Source organism: Nerophis ophidion, unplaced genomic scaffold, assembly GCF_033978795.1.
Source record: "Nerophis ophidion isolate RoL-2023_Sa unplaced genomic scaffold, RoL_Noph_v1.0 HiC_scaffold_100, whole genome shotgun sequence".
NCBI classification, from domain to species: Eukaryota; Metazoa; Chordata; class Actinopteri; order Syngnathiformes; family Syngnathidae; genus Nerophis; species Nerophis ophidion.
Window position 1 is genome coordinate 269,153 of NW_026907022.1, and position 24,320 is coordinate 293,472.

General features: G+C 40.2%; 1 protein-coding gene across 2 annotated transcripts; it reads left to right on the plus strand.

The window, feature by feature from the left end:
* The first annotated feature begins 7,723 nt into the window (after nucleotides 1-7,723).
* LOC133547427 (gastrula zinc finger protein XlCGF57.1-like) lies at nucleotides 7,724-22,390 on the plus strand. Of its 2 annotated transcripts, none has more exons than XM_061893105.1 (4): nucleotides 7,724-8,137; nucleotides 9,731-9,955; nucleotides 12,758-12,940; nucleotides 20,648-22,390. In XM_061893105.1, the coding sequence occupies exons 1-4, from the start codon at nucleotides 8,035-8,037 to the stop codon at nucleotides 22,180-22,182; spliced, it is 2,046 nt and encodes a 681-aa protein (XP_061749089.1). In that variant the 5' UTR covers nucleotides 7,724-8,034; the 3' UTR covers nucleotides 22,183-22,390. The 2 variants fall into 2 exon arrangements, with proteins under 2 accessions (XP_061749089.1, XP_061749090.1); XM_061893106.1 differs by lacking the exon at nucleotides 7,724-8,137 and adding an exon at nucleotides 8,155-8,726.
* The last annotated feature ends 1,930 nt before the right edge of the window (nucleotides 22,391-24,320 follow it).

A 24,320-nucleotide genomic window follows, 5' to 3' on the forward strand; every position in this document is an offset into this window, starting at 1 on the left:
TCAAAAGGGCTGACTGACTGAAGCTCAAACATTTTAAGCATGTGCTCTGAGCAGGTGAACAGGTGAACTCAATCAAGCCAATCTGGTGGAAGCAGGTGGAGATGTTCAGCCCTCAGCTCTCACTGTTGCCCCTTCAGGCCTGGAGTGTGCTCTGCAAATCAGTGGTGTTTGTGCTGCTCTGTCTTTTGACTTGACAGTTTGGTTTTACGTGAATTGATAGTACCGTAAGTACAAAAGTACTGAATTGGGTAGCCAACCTTACCAGTTAGTGTGACGGAGGGGGACAGTGACACACGATTTTTATGACAAAGCATTGCCAAATATTAATATTTATAGAAAACATTTGCTGTTATTTCCGTCCCTTTTTGCACATTCATATTTTTGCTTGATTGCCAAACATGCCGAGGATGTCATTTGGGAAGTAAACAAGGTAGGCCGTTCATATACTCTTGATATTCAGTGTTTTATGTGTACAATGTTTCATGTACATTCTGGGGGTTTTATTCAGTAAAAACTTGTTATATACAATTCTGTTTTGGAGGTGCTTTGTCATTACACTCATGATAACACTTCTTGCTTGCAGTCATGCAAAACAAGTATTAAATGATCTTAATTAAGCCTTTACCATGTCCGAAAAGTGACAATCAAAAATAGTTTGTCAAATGTCAACAGAATGAATGAAGGACAGAGCTTTTTATTAAAATACAATATTTGGTAGAAATCACAGCAAATTTAAGAGAATCAAATAACGTAATTCACCTGTTCTTCTGTTGATGCTAGTAGTGGAATGGTATACACATCTGCTGTGTGTGACAGTGGGTGTGGGTACGATTCCAGGTCAGGATGGGAAGGTAAACTTTGATCTGAATCATTATGATTGTTGTGCTGTGGCGACTTCTCATGGGATGAAAATTAAAGACATTTACTGATTTAATTTTGTTAATCAATCAATCAATCAATGTTTATTTATATAGCCCTAAATCACAAATGTCTCAAAGGACTGTACAAACCACTAGAACTACGACATCCTCGGAAGAACCCACATAAGGGCAAGGAAAACACACACCCAGTGGGACGCCAGTGACAATGATGACTCTGAGAAACCTTGGAGAGGACCGCAAATGTGGCCAACCCCCCCTCTGGAGTGTTATTTTGCACTCCAGCATGAATTATTTGATCATGTTTTTATGACCATGTGTTCTTATTACCCCAAGACGTGTCTAATTAAATACAGGTTTCAGTTAAATAGTAAAACATGTTTTTCACATTGTCACGTTCAAACATTAATGACATTTATTAAACAACACAGGAAGCAAGGAAATAAACAGAGACAGAATTCAATTTTGCTCAATTTGAGGGGAAACGTGTTGACCTGTAACCTCTTACAGTGTCACCCACGCTCTCACGGAAAAAGGTTCACGTCTCCTCCTTTATTTGGATATTCCCTGTTTACATAACAACAGCTGTTTCTAAAGGAATGGGGGCTATGTAAACAGCCATTAACACAAAAGAAAAAGATGCCTTGGGCTTGGACTGGTCTTGGATCGAGCTTGGGCAAGTCTTGGATCACAATAGACAACCTCTCCCGTCTCCTCCCATCGTACACAGCGTAATTTTCCAAGCCTTTGGCTTTGTGCAACAAAGACAGCTTTCGTCTGTTCACTGGGAATTCAGAGAACGGAAAGTTGTTTTGATAATCTACAAACCTTTTTTTTGACATTCATAAATAAAGAAGGCAAAAACAAGCAAACAAACAGAAAAATCACCATGCCAACAAAATGTCTCCCACGTATTCTCTCTGAGAGTTGTCAAGCCTACATGTGATGGATATGGCCTGCCAGTTAAAAAGTTTGCCCAAGTTATTCTAGTCACTTATGCACAGATGAGATGTGTCGGCCTCAAAATATTACTTTGCATCACTTTTTGGCAACCAACAATTCATTGATTAAATGAATACATCCAAACACTTTATTGATATGTATGATGTGCATGAACAAAGAACAGTTGATGTTGTATGTAGCTTATAAACAAGGAAGAGGTTTGTAACACATCAACATCAACAAGTCCTTTAAAATCTCATTAATGTCACGGGAATGGCCAAATCTTTCACATTTCAAACCGAGCAAAGGCTTAAGATCATGCTACTTTTGTTTAAGAAATGCTTTGCAGGTACAATAGTCTGGATAAACCTGCTTTCATATCAATTTTAAAGAGACTATCTTTTATACTTTATATTTGAGTTGACTATATCTACTGTCATTCTAGCAGTGACGTGCTGTCAGGGAGGCGAGTGAGGCTGTGCCTCACCTGCCAGGTGGCTTAACCATGAGATGTTCCAAAACAAAATAATAAAATAAAATAAGTTTTAATTTTTCTCTTTTGGTTTATAATTTCTATGTGATTTTGATGTGGTTCCTGTATATTTTGATAATTTTCATGGTCAAAATTGCGGAAATTCCATGTTTCCTGATCAAAACAACGCAGCATACGAGAAGTGAGGCAGACACAGGCGGAGCCTCCACGGCTACACACAGTGTATATTGGCCGTGTGTGTACGAGGGGGCGCATGCTTGTTGCCTCAGGGAAAAGGCAGGCCATGAGGCAGCAAGTACCTCTGCCTCAAGGTAGGGGGCGATATTTTGTCAACTTGCAGTTCAATGCCTCAGCAGTACTCTAACTCGCCACACTGGGAGAAGTGGGGGCGTTCGCGTAGAATGTACAGTAGTATGGACCATAGGACAGGACGAAGAAGTCGTGTTAAGAAGCTGTAGAGGCCTAAGATGCTCTACTAGTCTGCTGGAAATCCAAAGAAAACGAAGGAGTAAAAAGCAAAATGGCGTTTGACAGGGAAGGCCTAAACGTGGCCACTGGCCATTATTGTTTCTCTATTTGTATTTAGTGCATACATGTACACATATATGTGTCGTGTCGTAGATGAAACGTTGTTAGTCATTGTTTGTCAGCGGATACATTAGTCTGAGCGCACTTTATCTGGTTTTACCATGAATTGATTAACGTGGACCCTGACTTAAACGAGTTGAAAAACTTATTGGGGTGTTACCATTTAGTGGTCAATTGTACGAAATATGTACTGAACTGTGCAATCTACTAATAAAAGTTTCAATCAATCAATCAATCAATCAGTCTTGTGCTAGTTAGCTTAGCTCGTTAGCAGCTAACAAAGAGACGCGGACATAGATAAGTAACCATAACCCAACTTTGGGAAGTTGACATTAAAAGGGACCAAATGTCCCTTTGGGACAGAGGACCCTATTGAATTTCTAGCGTTTTATTCTTTCTTTCTTTCTTTCTTTCTTTCTTTCTTTCTTTCTTTCTTTCTTTCTTTATTATTATTCCGCAACTTTGAGCTATAATTTGACCCCCTTAACATGCTTCAAAACTCACCAAATTTGACATACAAATCAGGACTGGCGAACATTGCAATTTAATCAAAAAACCTAACCCCAAAACTACAAATTGTGCTCTAGCGCCCCCTAGGAAGAAAACACAGACAAAACTGCCTGTACATGCATATATATATATATATATATATATATATATATATATATATATATATATATATAGAGTACATATTATAAATATGCATATATAGCTATATTTTATATATGTATATATATATACATATATAAAATATAGCTATATATGCATATTTATAATTTGTACTCTATATATACATATATAGATCTATATATATATAGATCTATATATATATATATATATATATATATATATATATATATATATATATATATATGGTCCACGTCTTGGACCATGTCATATTCTGGTTTTGTTTCCATTTTGTTATCATCCTGTGTTGTATTCGATGTCTTTGGTTCCCGGTGGCACTTCCTGTTTGGTTTCTGTTGTCATGGTTACTCATTTAGTGTCACCTGTTTCTTGTTTGTCGTCACGCACCTGATTTGATTAGTTATCTCCTTATTTAAGACCGCACTTGTTTGTCATTCGTTCTCGGACTATAGTTTGCTACACGCAACAAGTGACATCTCTCTTCCCGCATTGTGGTAACTATCTTTTTTCACCCTATTAGCTTCCATGCTATTTTGTTTGTTTACTTGTCCCTAGTTTACATACTAGCGCTTTCTGTTCATTCTAGCTTCCACGCTAGTTCTGTTTGTTTTGTCTTTATTGCCTATGTGCCAGTATTTCTGTTATTAGTTTGTTCTTGTAGTTAGGAATAAATCATCATTCCTACCTTAACGCTGTGTTCCATCTCTGCTGCACCACGAGAACGCAAACACACGCCACGATGCCACCCAGACGTCACAGTATAGTCCGAGCTAGTCAACGTTCTCTAGCAGCAGAAATAGAGGCTTTCGATGTGCATAGGGGGCAGATAGTCCAAGCGATGCAGGCAGGGACTTATTGCCACACGCCAGAGTGGACCTGGGAGCCTGAACGTCTTCAGGCTTCACCCGACGCCTCTCGGCTCGCTGCGGTCCCGGTCCGCATACGTCAGTGAAAGCAGAAGTCAGGGAGGAGGACTTCACCTCGCGATAGTGACGCGTCAGCCCCGCCATCCCTCTTTCACGGACACAGCCACCTCCAACCCGTCCAAGACTCTTCTCCCATGTCTGGTAACTCTTTTTTTTTATTCCTCATCTCACTCCTCATTCTGGACCTGGTAGTCACAGGTACTGCACCCGTGACGTCAGCCCTCTGACGTCACGTGAACAGAGTGGAGATGAATATTTTTTTTTAGACCATGCACTCCCTCAGTCGTCCGCAGGGGACGTGAATATCTCCCTTACACTCCTTAAAGACATTTGTTTTCAATCCCAATATAAGTCTTTATTTTCTGAAACCCCTCCACCTGTGACTTGGCCCCCTTCCCCAGTGACTTTTCCTCCCACGCTGTCTACCTCTTTCTGTTCCTCCCCCCACCCACCTCTGGAGGTAGTTGTAGACCATGGGGAGAGCGTCTGGCATCCGCTTGTGGAGGGGGGTGGGCTCATGCTGGTAGCTGTGCCACGGAGGTAGCACAGTGGCGTTCAGCCGAGCCTCTTCCTCCACAAAGACCTCCTCCGCCGGTTTTTCCTCACGTCAGACCGCAGCCTCCTGTGCGTCCTCCTCCACCGGTATTCCGGCTAGCACCTCCTAGGCCGCCTCCACCAGCACCACGGCTAGCATAACTTAGGCCGCCTCCCCTGGCACCACGGCTAGCTGTAGCTAGTCCCAGTTCTAGCCCAAGTCACAGTCGCATTCCTAGTCCTAGCCATAGTCACAGTTTGAGTCCTGGTCCTAGCCATAGTCATAGTCTTAGTTATAGTTTTAGTCCTTGTCATAGTCTTAGTCCTTGTCCTAGTCCTTGTCATAGTTCGAGTCCTGGTCCTTGTCTTAGTCTTAGTCATAGTCCCAGTCCTAGTCATAGTCTTGTTCATAGTCTTAGTCCTAGTCACAGTTGTAGTCCTAGTCATAGTTTGAGTTCAAGTCTTAGTCCTAGTCCATGTCAGACTTCTAGTCCAGGTCTGGATTACACTCCAGCACCTGACGTCATGCTGGATCCCACTCCAGTAAGGGACTTCATGCTGGATCCCACTCCAGCACCTGTTCTTCGGCTGAGACCAGTGCCGGCTCCTCGGCTGAGACCAGTGCCGGCTCCTCGGCTGAGACCAGTGCCGGCTCCTCGGCTGAGACCAGTGCCGGCTCCTCGGCTGAGACCAGTGCCGGCTCCTCGGCTGAGACCAGTGCCGGCTCCTCGGGTGAAACCAGTGCCGGTTCCTCTGCCGGCTTCTGCACCTGCTCATCTGCCGGTTTCTGCACCTGCTCATCTGCCGGCTTCTGCACCTGCTCATCTGCCGGCTTCCGCACCTGCTCATCTGCCGGCTTCCGCACCTGCTCATCTGCCGGCTTCCGCACCTGCTCCTCTGCCGGCTTCCGCACCTGCTCCGTCTGCTGCGGCGTCCACGCCTGACTCGTCTGCTGCGGCCCCCACGCCTGACTCGTCTGCTGCGGCCCCCACGCCTGACTCGTCTGCTGCGGCCCCCACGCCTGACTCGTCTGCTGCGGCGCCCACGCCTGACTCGTCTGCTGCGGCGCCCACGCCTGACTCGTCTGCTGCGGCGCCCACGCCTGACTCGTCTGCTGCGGCGCCCACGCCTGACTCGTCTGCTGCGGCGCCGCCGCCTGTCTCGTCTGCTGCGGCGCCGCCGCCTGTCTCGTCTGCTGCGGCGCCGCCGCCTGTCTCGTCTGCTGCGGCGCCGCCGCCTGTCTCGTCTGCTGCGGCGCCGCCGCCTGTCTCGTCTGCTGCGGCGCCGCCGCCTGTCTCGGCTGCTGCGACGCCGCCGCCTGTCTCCGCAACGACGCCGCCTGTCTCCGCGACGACGCCGCCTGTCTCCGCGACGACGCCGCCTGTCTCCACGACGACGACGATGCCACCTGATTCAGCTGCAGCAACCGCCCCGTCTTCGCCTGCTGCTTTCGGGCCTGCTTTGGCTGCAGTCCCCGCACCCTCGTCTGCAGCTTCCAAGCCTGCCATGACGACGGCGCTGAAGCGCCAAGACTTTCACGGCAGCGGCGTTCCATCCGCCGCCGCCACCTGGCTTGTTCTCGGTGGATTCGGGGACATGCGACCTGGCGACCCTCCATCGTGTCCTCCCTCCGCCCTCCCTTCATGTTTGGACTTTTTTGTGTGGGGGGGTTCATACTGGGACATCTGGGATCTGTCCGTTAGGGGGAGGCTGATGTCATAGTCCACGTCTTGGACCATGTCAAATTCTGGTTTTGTTTCTGTTTTGTTATCATCCTGTGTTGTATTCGACGTCTTTGGTTCCCGGTAGCACTTCCTGTTTGGTTTCTGTTGTCATGGTTACTCATTTAGTGTCACCTGTTTCTTGTTTGTCGTCACGCACCTGATTTAATTAGTTATCTCCTTATTTAAGACCGCCCTTGTTTGTCATTCGTTCTTGGACTATAGTTTGCTTCACGCAACAAGTGACATCTCTCTTCCCGCATTGTGGTAACTATCTTTTTTCACCCTATTAGCTTCCATGCTATTTTGTTTGTTTACTTGTCCCTAGTTTACATACTAGCGCTTTCTGTTCATTCTAGCTTCCACGCTAGTTCTGTTTGTTTTGTCTTTAGTGCCTATGTGCCAGTATTTCTGTTATTAGTTTGTTCTTGTAGTTAGGAATAAATCATCATTCCTACCTCAACGCTGTGTTCCATCTCTGCTGCACCACGAGAACGCAAACACACGCCACGATGCCACCCAGACGTCACACATATATATATATATATATATATATATATATATATATATATATATATATATATATATTATATAGATTGATAGATATAATATATAAAGCCAGAGGAAATTTAGAAAGAACATGACAACCTCCCACATTCTAAAATACATTATAAAAACGATTAACATCAAAGACAAAAATAATATCATGAGTGTAATATTTATTTTGTTTCTTTTTTTTCTTTCTTTATGATACGTTGTTTCAATACATTGTTAAATATTTTAATATTTTTAGGAAAATAAATTTTCTGTCTGTTTTGAAAATTAGAAATGGACAAGTTTACTTTTATTTTCACAATAAGTAAATAGTATATAATACAATAGTTTTACCGGTAGTGGAAAGCTGGTTGTACTTATTCCTCTCACGAGATTTGGAAAAGAGCTGCTTACTTGTTTCTCTCGCGAGATCTGACAACACTGCGCGCGAACCAAACACGGCGAGAATAAAGCAAGATGGCGTCTGACGGTGAAGACGTTATTGCAGTCGTCACAGTTCAGTGTTCTTAATCTGTGCCTCCATGTGCACATATATGTCCTTTATTACACTCTAGTAAATAGAGTAAACATCGTTAATAACTGTTTGCATCCGGTTATATTAGTCTGAGCGCACTTTGATGCTTCTCGAGCTAGCTTAGCCTGCTAGTTAGCTTAGCTTGTTAGCTGCTAACAAAGAGAGGCGGAAGTGATCAAAACACATCACTAAGTAGAGATCAAGTGTGAGTGTAAAGTGTTGTGATTGTGTGAAAATGTGCCAAAGAACGACAGCAGAGTACGAGGAGGAACTTTGTCCAACAAAAGAGGAGAAGGAGCGACAACATGAAAAACCTCAAGTTGTGTTACACAGAACAGGTTTGTTTACTTCTTACTCTCACAACTTTACTAACTTTATTTTTATTTTTAACACAAATCTTGAATAGATTGTCTATAGGAAGATGAATTGTCATGTGAGGATGATACACTGATTGTTTTACATTGTTCATAAAACGAGATAGTGTCAGACACACAATATTTATGAGAGGTTGATGTTTGTAACAATGTGTATCAACATGTTTACACAAAACTCACACAGTCACCGGGGGAATATTCCAGAGAGCAGGTTAAGTGCAAAGTTCTTAGAATGCAAAGCTCGAGAGTTTTACCTCCAAAAACAAGAGAGGTAAGACAAAGTCAGAGTCAGTTACCATGGTTACTGACACTGTAAAACTAGCCAGATAGCTAGCAGGTTTGACAAGTTATTTATGTGTGCAAAAGCTATATGATTAGAATGTAATTTTCCAGCATGATCTGGCACCTGCCCACAGTGCCAAAACCACCAGTAACTGGTGTATTGACCATGGCATTACTGTCCAACTCCCCCGACCTGAACCCCGTAGAGAATTTGTGGGGTATTGCGAAGAAGAAGAAGCTGAGAGACACCAGACCCAATAATACAAATGAGGTAAAGGCCGCTATTGAAGCATCCTGGGCATCCATAACATCTCAGCTGATGGCGTTGGGAGAGTGGCTGTGCCAGCAATCAGAGGGTTACTGGTTCAATCCCCTCCTTGTACCATCCTAGTCACGTCCGTTGTGTCTTTGAGTAATACACTTCACCCTTGCTCCTGATGGGTCCTGGTTAGCGCCTTGCATAGCAGCTCCCTCCATCAGTGTGTGAATGTATGTGTGAATGGGCGAATGTGGAAAATAGTTGCAAAGCGCTTTGGGCTCCTTAAAAAGGGGTATAAAAGCGCTATACAAGTAGAACCATTTACCATTTATCAGCTATGTCACAGGCTGATTGCCTCCATGCCACGCCGCATTGATGCAGTATTCAGTGCACAAGGATTCCCAACCAAGTACTGAGTCCATTAATTGGCATTTTCAAATGTTTGATTTTGTTTTGCTCTTATTAATCTTTTTTTTTTTTTTACTTGGTCCGAGGAAATATTCTAGTTTTTTGAGATAGGATTTTTGAGTTTTCTTAAGTTGTATGCCATTATCAGCAATATTAAAATAATAAAAGGCTTGCAATATTTCAGTTGGTGTATAATGAATCCAGAATATATGACATTTTCAAAATTCTAGTTGCATTACAGAAAATAAAGGACTTTATCAAAAAATTCTAATTTTCTGAGACAGTCCTGTAGTAGTTAAAATAAATAAATGATAAATGGGTTGTACTTGTATAGCGCTTTTCTACCTTCAAGGTACTCAAAGCGCTTTGACACTACTTCCACATTTACCCATTCACACACACATTCACACACTGATGGAGGGAGCTGCCATGCAAGGCGCCAACCAGCACCCATCAGGAGCAAGGGTGAAGTGTCTTGCTCAGGACACAACGGACATGACGAGGTTGGTTCTAGGTGGGATTTGAACCCGTGCCCCTCGGGTTGCGCACGGCCACTCTCCCCACTGCACCACGCCGTCCCTAAAATGTGTTTTGTTTGTGTCCTGTAGACATCCATCAGCTGATGGAACACCAAGAAGAATGTCTCCCTCATCTGCAGGGGGACAGTTTCACACATCCACAGCCCCCCTATTTTAAAGAGGAAGAGGAGGGAGAGTGTCCTGTAGGGCAGGAGGAGGCTGATGTCAGCAAGTTTCCACTGACTGTTGTCTCTGTGAAGACTGAAGAGCATGAAGACAAACCACCTGAGTCCTCACAGCTTCATCACAGTCCAAGTAAGCACAACATCCACATATCATCTAATACAATGTTTGTGACACATGTTCATCCGGGGGACACATTTATCACTAAAGATGGGAGATATATTTGCTTTTTAACACCACCATTTAAAAATGAATGCTCATCAATCATCAACAGTGTAATTGCTGGGGTGTAACCATGTGACCTAGAGGCCGTCCTCCTTACCTCACCTGGTCAAATGAAGGCAAACCTTTAACAGCACATATGTCAGCATATTTCAAAGGTTTAGTGGTGAAGATAAGAGATGTACACCAAGTACCATTTTTTTAGTACTGGTTCCTAATTATGTCGTCCATGAGGACCGTGAAGATTCTGGACTAACGACACAACTATTTGTATTTTTAATCCCAGCTGACTGAGGTAACTATGACACGTTGTCACATTGAGTTCAGCTGCCGCTGCTACACATTACAATCAGCTTTGAATAATGACAAATAAGGAAGCAACAAAAGTTTGATGTGTGTGTTATTGACAAGAAGAGAAGATTTCACCCTGTACTGCACACATAGTTGACTTCTTTAAGACTTCAAATAAACAGCTGTTGATAAACGACTTCCCTGATGTTACAGAACATCATGTTGGAGGTGTTCAACCTCTTGTGCTAATAGGAATGCTATATAAAAAGCCTTTTTTTCGACTTTTGTATTTCCACAAATGACATGTAGTACCGATAAATACTGGTATCAATAAGGAATATCAATTAGGGTATCATATCGATAAATTCTCAGCGATTAACATCTCTACTGAAGATACAAGCCAGATATCTTTAAAAAATATATTCAACTTTTATTTGGATTTAGTAGCTTCTCTGCTGTCCAGCAATGTCTCAATCAATGTAGATTATTAGTACTAATTAGCAAAGTTTTGTTGTCTCTCTAAAGTATTTATTTTGACAGCCCCCTCACGGTAAAGTTGTCGGAGTGCAAACTGAGGCAGTATTTGTGACTGATAAAACTTTCGGCGAATCAAAATTTAAGAAATTGCACCGGAAAAATCATTACTTTTGAAGACGGCCAATAAAAACACAATCAAAATCAGAAATACTTTAATAATTCCAGGGGGAGAAAAGAAAGTTTTCTGCACAATCCCATTCAAGAGCAGACCAACATTACAGGGAGACAGAACAGGATCGCTGACGGGTCTGACAACTTCCGGCGCCCCTTTCAAAAAAAGGGAGAAACAGGGGAGGAGGGGGGAGAAAAAAAATTCAATCTCAGCCTGATCATCAGCGATGACAGCGTGGAGAGGGTCTCTGACTTCCGCTTCCTGGGAGTCCACCTGGCCGACGACCTATCCAGGAGCACCAACACCACGGCTACCATCAAGAAGGCACACCAGAGACTGCACTTTCTAAGAATACTGAGGAACAAGCAACTCTCTCAGGAACTGCTGGTGTCATTCTACTGGTGCTCCATTGAGAGCATCCTGCCCTACTGCATCTGCGTGTGGTTCAGCAGCTGCACGGCCGCAGAGAGAACGGCGCTCCAGAGGGTCATAAAGACCGCCCAGAAGATCATCGGATGCCCCCTCCCCTCCCTGGCTGACCTGTACAGCTCCCGCTGTCTCAGGAAAGCAGAGAGCATCCTGAAAGACCCACTCCACCCCGGACACTGCCACCTAGAACTGCAAGTACCTGGGCGAGTCTTAATTTGACAGTTTGTCATTGAAAGCCTTGCTAGTCTAGGTCTTGAGGATTGTAGCTTTGCTTGTTTTGTGGCCGTCATCCTCGGTTCTATGTTCTTTACAGGTACAAAAATTGATGGAATGATCACTTAAGCCGCATACAGTAGTTCCAGTTGTGGTGATCTTAGAATAGTCAGAAGTAACAACGAGGTTTATGAAGGTTTAAAAGGACTCACTCACCCTGGTAGTTTGCTTAATGAGCTAAGTGAGACAATGTTGGTGGCACAGTTTAGTGAAGGTTTTAAAAATGGGTGCATCCTTTCAGGACATATCTGTGTTCCAGTCCCCAAGAAGATGGAAACCTTTATCAACATGTTTACACAAAACTCACACACTCACCAAATACATTTTATACTGTAATCAAATCTAATAATTTCCCTTCCTGACTCTGACCTACATGCATCAATAAGTGAAAGTAAACATTTATTTTCAATAACCAAAGTAGTCAACACTTGATTTATTAAAAGAACATAAAGGTGACTGACTTTCCTTCAGCGTGTCGTAGATGGTCTCCAATACCAAAAGAGGAATTGTTAATGAAGATACTCCATAAAAAAGCACATAGTAAAACATGTTTTTGGTAAAAGTTCCTTTTGGCCCAGCCAACAAAATGACCACCAAAACGTATTTTGCATGATAACAAAAACAAACGATGAATGTTTTTTTTAAGTGATTTTGGTATTAGATTTTTTCTTATTTCCATGATATTGAAGTTATGTTAATGACAATGTCATTAAAATATTATCGTTAAGTTTAGAGATAAAGATTAGGTGTAATAGACCGTATACAGAATTAAATATTTACACACTTTACATCAGTGAAGTTAAGAATGCCTCAATCAATGCTGCCTCGTATTAATAAAAACTTTTCAAATTTACCCCCATTAAATTTCCAAGTCTGTTTTTGTACTCACTGTACCACTTTTGAATTAATTTTAGGAAAAAAGGAGGTATTTCCTGTGTTTTTATTGGTTGTTTTGCTACACACTTTTAACACAACACACAAAAGAACACAAATAATGTCATTATGTTAACAGTGTCACTTCAAAACTATTTCTATTCTCTCTTTATCTTATTTACTTATTTACCCAACAGACGCCCAGCAGCCCCCCCACATTAAAGAGGAAAAGGAGGAAGTGTGGATCAGTCAGGTGGGAGAGTGTCCTGTAGGGCAGGAGGAGGCTGATGTCAGCAAGTTTCCACTGACTGTTGTCTCTGTGAAGACTGAAGAGCATGAAGACAAACCACCTGAGTCCTCACAGCTTCATCACAGTCCAAGTAAGCACAACATTTTATTCTCAGGGCATTCAATCCATCACAACTGGACTCTTCACTTTCTCTTACAAGACCTTTGTCCTCTCATCCAAGTAGGCTTCATCACTTCATGCTCATACACTTCAAGTCTTGAATATAATCATTTGAATTTAGAGGAGAACTGCACTTTTTTGAGGAATTTTTCTATTTTTCACAATCATTATGAAAGACACAACGGTTGATATATTTACACAAAATAAATCACATTCTAACTGGGCTGGGCGATATGGCCTTTTTTTAATATCTCAATATTTTTAGTCCACATCACGATACAGCATATATATGTGGATATGTCTACATTCAAACATTCTTCTTCATACTGCTTTAATATATGCTACTTTTAAACTTTCATGAAGAGAGGGAAACCACAACTAAGTCAAATTAGCAAAAGTGTATTTATTAAACAGTTATTAAGCAGTGGCACAAACATTCATGTCATTTCCAAAGCAGAAAGTGCAAGATTGTCAGAGACATTTTAAAACAAGCTATTAGTGCACTTTTGTGCATGATGTCACTAAGATGACATATCAAAACAACACTCAATTAAAGTGCACTTTTTGTACAGAAGGCGACTACAATAGTTTAAAACAAATAAAGTGCACTTTTGTGCAGGATGTCACACAAGATATTTCAATAACTGTCAAATGAAAATGTGCTGCATAATAGGAAATCAAATAGTGTATGTCCTTCGCTATGTGGTAGGTTCCTGCGGACGTTATCTCCTTCTGTTGTTGACAATTTTTTTCATACGGTGTTGATGTGGAAATGTTTGCTTGGGCATTTTGTGGGTGTGGCACCAAACTGAGATGTTGACATGCAGAGTTTCAAGCACTCCTCATTCTCTAGCGAGTGACTTTTGAAATGATGCTACACATTAGCAGTGCTGCTACTTTTTGTAGCAACGCTTTTGCCGCATACTTGACATTACGGTTGCCTGTTCAAAATCTTCCCGCTTGAAGCCAAACCACCGCCAGACAATGGACCCTGTGCCGTTTTTCTTGAAAATTAATTATTCCTTCATTTGTTACCAGATTAGCACCTTCTTTCTCTCGTATTACCACTAGCACCACACCGTTAGCACCACAGCTAACGTTACCATGCCGCTACCTGTCTGCTCTGCGAGGGCGTATGACGTTGCACACGCGACAGTATGTGACGTATGTGAGAAGGTGCGCTTGTTTTATGTCTCTGTGAGAAGGACAGACAAGGAGTGAGAAGAGGATGTAGTGTAATGCCCGCGGCTAAAAGCAACTGCGTGAGAACATATACTCCAATACTGACGATATAGTCATTTTCTATATCGCACAGAGACAAACCCACAATATATGGAGTATATTCCATATATCACCCAGCCCTAATTCTAACTCATAAATGTAAATAAAAGTCCACTTGCAATGGAGCCAATGGGAGGTCCTCTCTAACCATCCAAAAAAGGCCGACAATACACCATTTGCATTTTGTGGCTTGAATATCGACAAAGTATTAGTTGAGTTTGAGTTTATTTAGAACATGCAAGCATACAACATGATACATCACACATGCATGCATACAACATGATACATCACACATGCAACATGATACATCACACATGCATGCATACAACATGATACATCACACATGCATGCATTCAACATGATACATCACACATACAACATGATACATCACACATGCATGCATACAACATGATACATCACACATGCATGCATACAACATGATACATCACACATGCATGCATACAACATGATACATCACACATGCATGCATACAACATGATACATCACACATGCATGCATACAACATGATACATCACACATGCATGCATACAACATGATACATCACACATGCATGCATACAACATGATACATCACACATACAACATGATACATCACACATACAACATGATACATCACACATGCATGCATACAACATGATACATCACACATACAACATGATACATCACACATGCATGCATACAACATGATACATCACACATGCATGCATACAACATGATACATCACACATACAACATGATACATCACACATGCATGCATACAACATGATACATCACACATACAACATGATACATCACACATGCATGCATTCAACATGATACATCACACATACAACATGATACATCACACATGCACACATACAACATGATACATCTCACATGCATGCATACAACATGATACATCACACATGCATGCATACAACATGATACATCACACATGCATGCATACAACATGATACATCACATATGCATGCATACAACATGATACATCACACATGCATGCATACAACATGATACATCTCACATACATGATACATCACACATACAACATGATACATCACACATGCACACATACAACATGATACATCTCACATGCATGCATACAACATGATACATCACACATGCATGCATACAACATGATACATCACACATGCATGCATACAACATGATACATCACACATGCATGCATACAACATGATACATCACATATGCATGCATACAACATGATACATCACACATGCATGCATACAACATGATACATCACACATACAACATGATACATCACACATGCATGTATACAACATGATACATCACACATACAACATGATACATCACACATACAACATGATACATCACACATACAACATGATACATCACACATACAACATGATACATCACACATACAACATGATACATCACACATGCATGTATACAACATGATACATCACACATACAACATGATACATCACACATACAACATGATACATCACATATGCATGCATACAACATGATACATCACACATACAACATGATACATCACACATACAACATGATACATCACACATGCATGCATACAACATGATACATCACACATACAACATGATACATCACACATGCATGCATACAACATGATACATCACACATACAACATGATACATCACACATGCATGTATACAACATGATACATCACACATGCATGCATACAACATGATACATCACACATGCATGCATACAACATGATACATCACACATGCATGTATACAACATGATACATCACACATACATGCATACAACATGATACATCACACATACAACATGATACATCACACATGCATGTATACAACATGATACATCACACATGCATATATACAACATGATACATAACACATGCATGCATACAACATGATACATCACACATGCATGCATATAACATGATACATCACACATGCATGCATACAACATGATACATCACACATGCATGCATACAACATGATACATCACACATGCATGTATACAACATGATACATCACACATGCAAGCATACAACATGATACATCACACATGCATGCATACAACATGATACATCACACATGCATGCATACAACATGATACATCACACATGCATGCATACAACATGATACATCACACATGCATGCATACAACATGATACATCACACATGCATGCATACAACATGATACATCACACATGCATGTATACAACATGATACATCACACATGCAAGCATACAACATGATACATCACACATGCATGCATACAACATGATACATCACACATGCATGCATACAACATGATACATCACACATGCATGCATACAACATGATACATCACACATGCATGCATACAACATGATACATCACACATGCATGCATACAACATGATACATCACACATGCATGCATACAACATGATACATCACACATGCATGCATACAACATGATACATCACACATGCATGCATACAACATGATACATCACACATGCAACATGATACATCACACATACAACATGATACATCACACATGCATGTATACAACATGATACATCACACATACATCATGATACATCACACATACAACATGATACATCACACATGCATGTATACAACATGATACATCACACATACATGCATACAACATGATACATCACACATGCATGCATACAACATGATATATCACACATACAACATGATACATCACACATGCATGCATACAACATGATATATCACACATACAACATGATACATCACACATGCATGCATACAACATGATACATCACATATGCATGCATACAACATGATACATCACACATACAACATGATACATCACACATACAACATGATACATCACACATGCATGTATACAACATGATACATCACACATACAACATGATACATCACACATACAACATGATACATCACACATGCATGCATACAACATGATACATCACACATACAACATGATACATCACACATACAACATGATACATCACACATACAACATGATACATCACACATGCATGTATACAACATGATACATCACACATACAACATGATACATCACACATACAACATGATACATCACATATGCATGCATACAACATGATACATCACACATACAACATGATACATCACACATACAACATGATACATCACACATGCATGCATACAACATGATACATCACACATACAACATGATACATCACACATGCATGCATACAACATGATACATCACACATACAACATGATACATCACACATGCATGTATACAACATGATACATCACACATGCATGCATACAACATGATACATCACACATGCATGTATACAACATGATACATCACACATGCATGCGTACAACATGATACATCACACATACATGCATACAACATGATACATCACACATACAACATGATACATCACACATGCATGTATACAACATGATACATCACACATGCATGTATACAACATGATACATCACACATGCATGCATACAACATGATACATCACACATGCATGCATACAACATGATACATCACACATGCATGCATACAACATGATACATCACACATGCATGCATACAACATGATACATCACACATGCATGTATACAACATGATACATCACACATGCAAGCATACAACATGATACATCACACATGCATGCATACAACATGATACATCACACATGCATGCATACAACATGATACATCACACATGCATGCATACAACATGATACATCACACATGCATGCATACAACATGATACATCACACATGCATGCATACAACATGATACATCACACATGCATGCATACAACATGATACATCACACATGCAAGCATACAACATGATACATCACACATACAACATGATACATCACACATGCATGCATACAACATGATACATCACACATGCATGCATACAACATGATACATCACACATGCATGCATACAACATGATACATCACACATGCATGCATACAACATGATACATCACACATGTATGCATACAACATGATACATCACACATGCATGCATACAACATGATACATCACACATACAACATGATACATCACATATACAACATGGTACATCACACATACAACATGATACATCACACATACAACATGATACATCACACATGCATGTATACAACATGATACATCACACATACATGCATACAACATGATACATCACACATGCATGCATACAACATGATATATCACACATACAACATGATACATCACACATGCATGCATACAACATGATACATCACACATACATGCATACAACATGATACATCACACATGCACGCATACAACATGATACATCACACATGCAACATGATACATCACACATGCAAGCATACAACATGATACATCACACATGCATGAATACAACATATACATCACACATACAACATGATACATCACACATGCATGCATACAACATGATACATCACACATGCATGTATACAACATGATACATCACACATACAACATGATACATCACAATTTCCAGTTTGTCTTTTCAACATGTTGGAAAAGGAGTAGGAAGAAGCAGAGCTTATTTAATCCTACCCCTTTTCTTTTACATAACAGTTGCTAAAACCTTTGTTCACTTCCAGTTCTCAATTTATTGACCATATACTCCATAAGTAATCACAATAAAAATAAATAAATAATACTCGTATGGTGAGATGAGTAAGATTATCTAGAAAATGAATGGATTGATGACATAAATTCAGAATGTTTATTATCATGGTTCTTCTTCTTTCTATTTTGTAAACACTTTAAGTTTGAAGAGTTTCTTGAAGTGGATGATATTAGTACATTGTTTGATTGCTTTGCTTAATCCATTCCATCATTTAATTCCACATCCTGATATACTGAAGGTCTTAAGTGTTGTACGTGCATACAAATGTTTTCAATTACATTTTTCACTATGATTACATTTCTCCTCTTTTTTGAGAATATAATTTGTAAATTTTTGGCTAGCAGGTTATAGTTTGCTTTGTGTATAATTTTATCTGTTTGCAAATTCACTATGTCGTGGAATTTCAGTATTTTCAATTCATTGATTAAAGGGTTTGAATGTTCTCTATATCCAACATGATGTATTATTCTAACTGATCTTTTTTGTAACACAGTTAATGAATGAAGTGTACTTTTGCAGTTATGTCCCCATTTTTCTGCACAATAACTCAGATATGGTAACACTAGTGAGCAGTAGAGAATATGAAGCTATTTTTGGGCCAGAACATGTTTTGCTTCATTCATTATTGACGTGTTTCTTGCTGCTTTATGTTGTAAATTTTTTATATAAGATTTCCAGTTCATTTTATCATCAATCATTATACCTACAAATTTGGTTTCATTTACTCTTTCAATTTCTATTCCGTCTATTTGTATTTGTGTTTGACATTTCTTTTCTACTGTTACCAAATAGCATTATTTTAGTTTTACTGAGATTCAAAGAGAGTCTGTTTTTGTCAAACCATCTTTTTAATTAAATTTCTTCTGTTATTATTTGTATTATCTTCTGTGTGTTCTCTCCTGAACAAAACACTGTTGTATCATCCGCAAATAATACTAGCTTTCAATATTTTATAACTTTACAAATGTCAGTTATATAAAGCTTGAACCATGTTGGTCCTAGTATTGATCCCTGAGGTACACCACAGGATATATTTAGTGTTGTAAAAAAAAGTGTGTTCGCCCGGCTTCACGTATTATAACTTCTAATCCAGTTTAAGACCAGCCCTCTGGTGCCATATCGTTCTAGTTTTTTGATTAAAATATTGTAATTAATTGTGTGAAATGCTTTAGTTGGATCAATAAACACTGCTGCCGCATATTTTTTTTTTTTACTATCTATTGCATTGGTCATTTCTTCTGTCATTTGTATTACAGCCATCGAAGTTGAAATATTAGCTCTGTATCCATATTGGTTCTCATCTAATATTCTACGTTTGTTTGTAAAACTCTCTGCTCTGCTATTGAACAGTTTTTCAATGATTTTAGAAAATTGTGGAAGTAGAGAAACAGGTCTATAATTTGTAAATTGGTGTTTTTATCCAGTCTTATAAATTGGTGCAATTTTAGCTATTTTCATTTTGTTTGGGAATTTACCTGTTTGAGATGATGGGTATTTTTACGCTGCTTTTGCAGTGTAGCGTGTAGTGTAGCTTGCTACAATTCTCTGAGGATAGCTTAGCTACATTTAATGGAGAGTAACTTGTAGCTCAGCTTACTACATTTTCCAGGTCGCTTGCCCATCACTGTCTGTTTGGCCTAGCTCACATGTGAATAGTTTGAATACTGCAAACTTCAATACAGTAACACCTCATCTGTGTTGTATGTTCTGCAGACGTCCAGCAGGTGTCAGCAGAGAGTCAAGAAGAGATTCCCTCCAAACAGCAGGAGTGGAGCTCCAGTGTGGGACAGAAGGAGCTACAGGCCCCCTCCCACATTAAAGAGGAAGAGGAGGAATTGTGGAAGCAGCTTCAAAGGTTGGAGGAGGCTAATGATGAAGATGAAGCTCAGTCCTTACAGCTTCATCACAGTCAAAGTGAGGAGAACAGAGGGGCGGAGCTTGTAAGTCAACACATCACAGAAGCTGATGGAGAGCATTGTGAAGATATAAAGTCAGAACCAGACAGCATCTTTGCTCCACTGTCAGACATGGACCACATGATGTCACACTCTTCTGATCACAGTGACCACATCCAAAAACCTTTGGAGAGTAAAAATGACTCCAAAGGTGATACGAGACATCACACTAACAACAAACACTTGGACTGCTCTGAATGTGGGAAATCATTTAAACACAAGAGTTATATTACAATACACATGAGGATACATACTGGAGAGAAACGTTTTACTTGCTCTGTTTGTAAGAAAAGTTTCTCCACAAAGCAACACATGACCACACACATGAGAACACACACTGGAGAGAAACCTTTTACTTGCTCTGTTTGTAAGAAGCATTTCTCCACAAAGCAACACATGACCACACACATGAGAACACACACTGGAGAGAAACCTTTTACTTCCTCTGTTTGTAAGAAGAGTTTCTCCGTTAAGCCTGCCATGACCAGACACATGAGAACACATACTGGAGAGAAACGTTTTACTTGCTCTGTTTGTAAGAAAAGTTTCTCCACAAAGCAACACATGACCACACACATGAGAACACACACTGGAGAGAAACCTTTTACTTGCTCTGTTTGTAAGAAGCATTTCTCCACAAAGCAACACATGACCACACACATGAGAACACACACTGGAGAGAAACCTTTTACTTGCTCTGTTTGTAAGAAGAGTTTCTCCGTTAAGCCTGCCATGACCAGACACATGAGAACACACACTGGAGAGAAACTTTTTACTTGCTCTGTTTGTAAGAAGAATTTCTCCAGAAAGTCTAACATAACCGAACACATGAGAACGCATACTGGAGAGAAACCTTTTACTTGCTCTGTTTGTAAGAAGCGTTTCTCCACAAAGCAACATGTGATCACACACATGCGAACACATACTGGAGAGAAACCTTTTACTTGCTCTGTTTGTAAGAAGTGTTTCTCCAGAAAGCCTGACATCTCCATACACATGAGAACACACACTGGAGAGAAACCTTTTACATGCTCTGTTTGTAAGAACAGTTTCTCCACAAAGTCTAACATGTCCTCACATATGAGAACACATACTGGAGAGAAAAATTTTACTTGCTTTGTTTGTAAGAAGACTTTCTCCACAAAGCCTAAGATGTCCGCACATATGAGAACACATACTGGAGAGAAAAATTTTACTTGCTTTGTTTGTAAGAAGCATTTCTCCACAAAGCTTGCCATGACCAGACACATGAGAGCACACACTGGAGCGAAACAATTTAGTTGCAATGTGTGATAAGATGTTCCGGCATAAGTGTCAGGACAGTAAACACAAGTGTGTAACAGTCATGGAAGCTGCAGGGATTTAAAAACACTTAGTGATTGTGCTAAATGTACTTTAAAAACACAGCATGTTTAATATGAATGTATATTTGATGTTGTATGTAGTGCCTCTCATCTTCTACTGTTAAATATAAAGGCCTACTGAAAGCCACTACTAGCGACCACGCAGTCTGAGAGTTTACATATCAATGATGAAATATTAACATTGCAACACATGCCAATACGGCCTTTTTAGTTTACTAAATTGCAATTTTAAAGGGGAACATTATCAGCAGACCTATGTAAGCATCAATATATATCTTGATGTTGCAGAAAAAAGACCATGTGTTTTTTTAACGGATTTCGGAACTCTAAAAGGGTGAATTTGGCGATTTAAACGCCTTTCAATTGTTTGCTGTCGGAGCAATGACCTTTCACCTGTGACGTTACAACGGGAAGCAATCCACTATTTTCTCAAACACATTACACACACAAGTCAAATCAGCTCTGTTATTTTCCGTTTTTTCTAATGTTTTCCGTGCCTTGGAGACATCATGCCTCGTCGGTGTGTTGTTGGAGGGTGTAACAACACGATCAGGAACGGATTCAAGGTGACTTACGTGGCGTGTGCATCGATTAGCATGGCATGCTAATCAATGCTAACATGCTATTTAGGCTAGCTGTATGTACCTATTGCATCATTATGCCTCATTTGTAGCTATATTTGCATCCAGCCTTTCCCTCCACCCACATTTAATGCCAAACAAACACATACCAATCGACGGATTCAAGTACACCAGTGGTCAAAAGATGCGAAAGTCCCTTGTTTGTTCTGCACATTTTACAGACGACAGCTATGCTACGACAGATGGCACAGAGATGTGTGGATATCCTGCGACACTCAAAGCAGATGCATTTCCAACGATAAAGTCAACGAAATCACAAAGGTGAGTTTTGTTGATGTTATTGACTTATGTGCTAATTAGACATATTTGGTCACGGCATGACTGCCAGCTAATCGATGTTAACATGCTATTTAGGCTAGCTGTATGTACATTTGTAGCTATATTTGCCTCCAGCCTTTCCCTCCACCCACATTTAATGCCAAACAAACATTTACCAATCAATGGATTTAAGTTGCTCCAGTGGTCAAAAGATGCAATCGTTGGTTAGAAGGCGATCGCCGAATAGCTTCAAAAGCTATTCGCTCAATAGCTTCAGTTTCTTCTTCAATTTTGTTTTCGCTATCTGCCTCCACACTCCAACCATCCGTTTCAATACATGCGTAATCTTTTGAATTGCTTAAGCCGCTGAAATCCACGTCTGAATCCGGGCTAATGTTGCTATATCTTGCTGGTCTATCCGCCATGTTTGTTTGTATTGGCGTCACTATATGACATCACAGGAAAATGGACGGTGGATTTACAGATAGCGAAAATCAGGCTTTTTAAAGCCTTTTTTTGGGATATTACATAATTGGTAAAATTTTGAAAAAAACTTCAAAAAATAAAATAAGCCACTGGGAACTGATTTTTATTGGTTTCAACCCTTCTGAAATTGTGATAATGTTACCCTTTAAATTTCCCACGAGTTTCTTGTTAAAGGGGAACATTATCACAATTTCAAAAGGGGTAAAAACAATAAAAATCAGTTTCCAGTGGCATGTTGTATTTTTTGAAGTTTTTTTTTAAATTTTACCGGTCTCCGAATATCCCTAATAAAAGTTTTAAAGTGCTTGATTTTCGCTATTTGCGATGCGACTATCCATTTCCCTGTGACGTCACACAGTGCTGCCAATGTAAACAAACAATGGGAATAGCACAGCAAGATATAGCGACATTAGCTCGGATTCAGACTCGGATTTCAGCGGCTCAAGCGATTCAACAGATTACGCATGTATTGAAACGGATGGTTGGAGTATGAAAGTATTGAAGAAGAAACTGAAGCTATTGAGCGAATAGCTATTGACGCTATTCATAGCCATAGCATAGCCGAATAGCTGCGTTAGCATCTCCGGTAAAACGTGCGGACCAAACGATCAGGACTTTCGCATCTCGTGACACTGGAGCAACTTAAATCCGTCGATTGGTAAGTGGTTTTTTCGCATTACAT

Bases quoted from the DNA above. Each gene is read 5' to 3' on its own strand.
- LOC133547427 (XM_061893105.1), top strand. From the start codon at position 8,035: ATGTGCCAAAGAACGACAGCAGAGTACGAGGAGGAACTTTGTCCAACA. The intron at 9,956-12,757 runs GTAAGCACAACA...TTTACCCAACAG, and splicing joins ACAGCTTCATCACAGTCCAA to ACGCCCAGCAGCCCCCCCAC. The intron at 12,941-20,647 runs GTAAGCACAACA...TATGTTCTGCAG, and splicing joins ACAGCTTCATCACAGTCCAA to ACGTCCAGCAGGTGTCAGCA.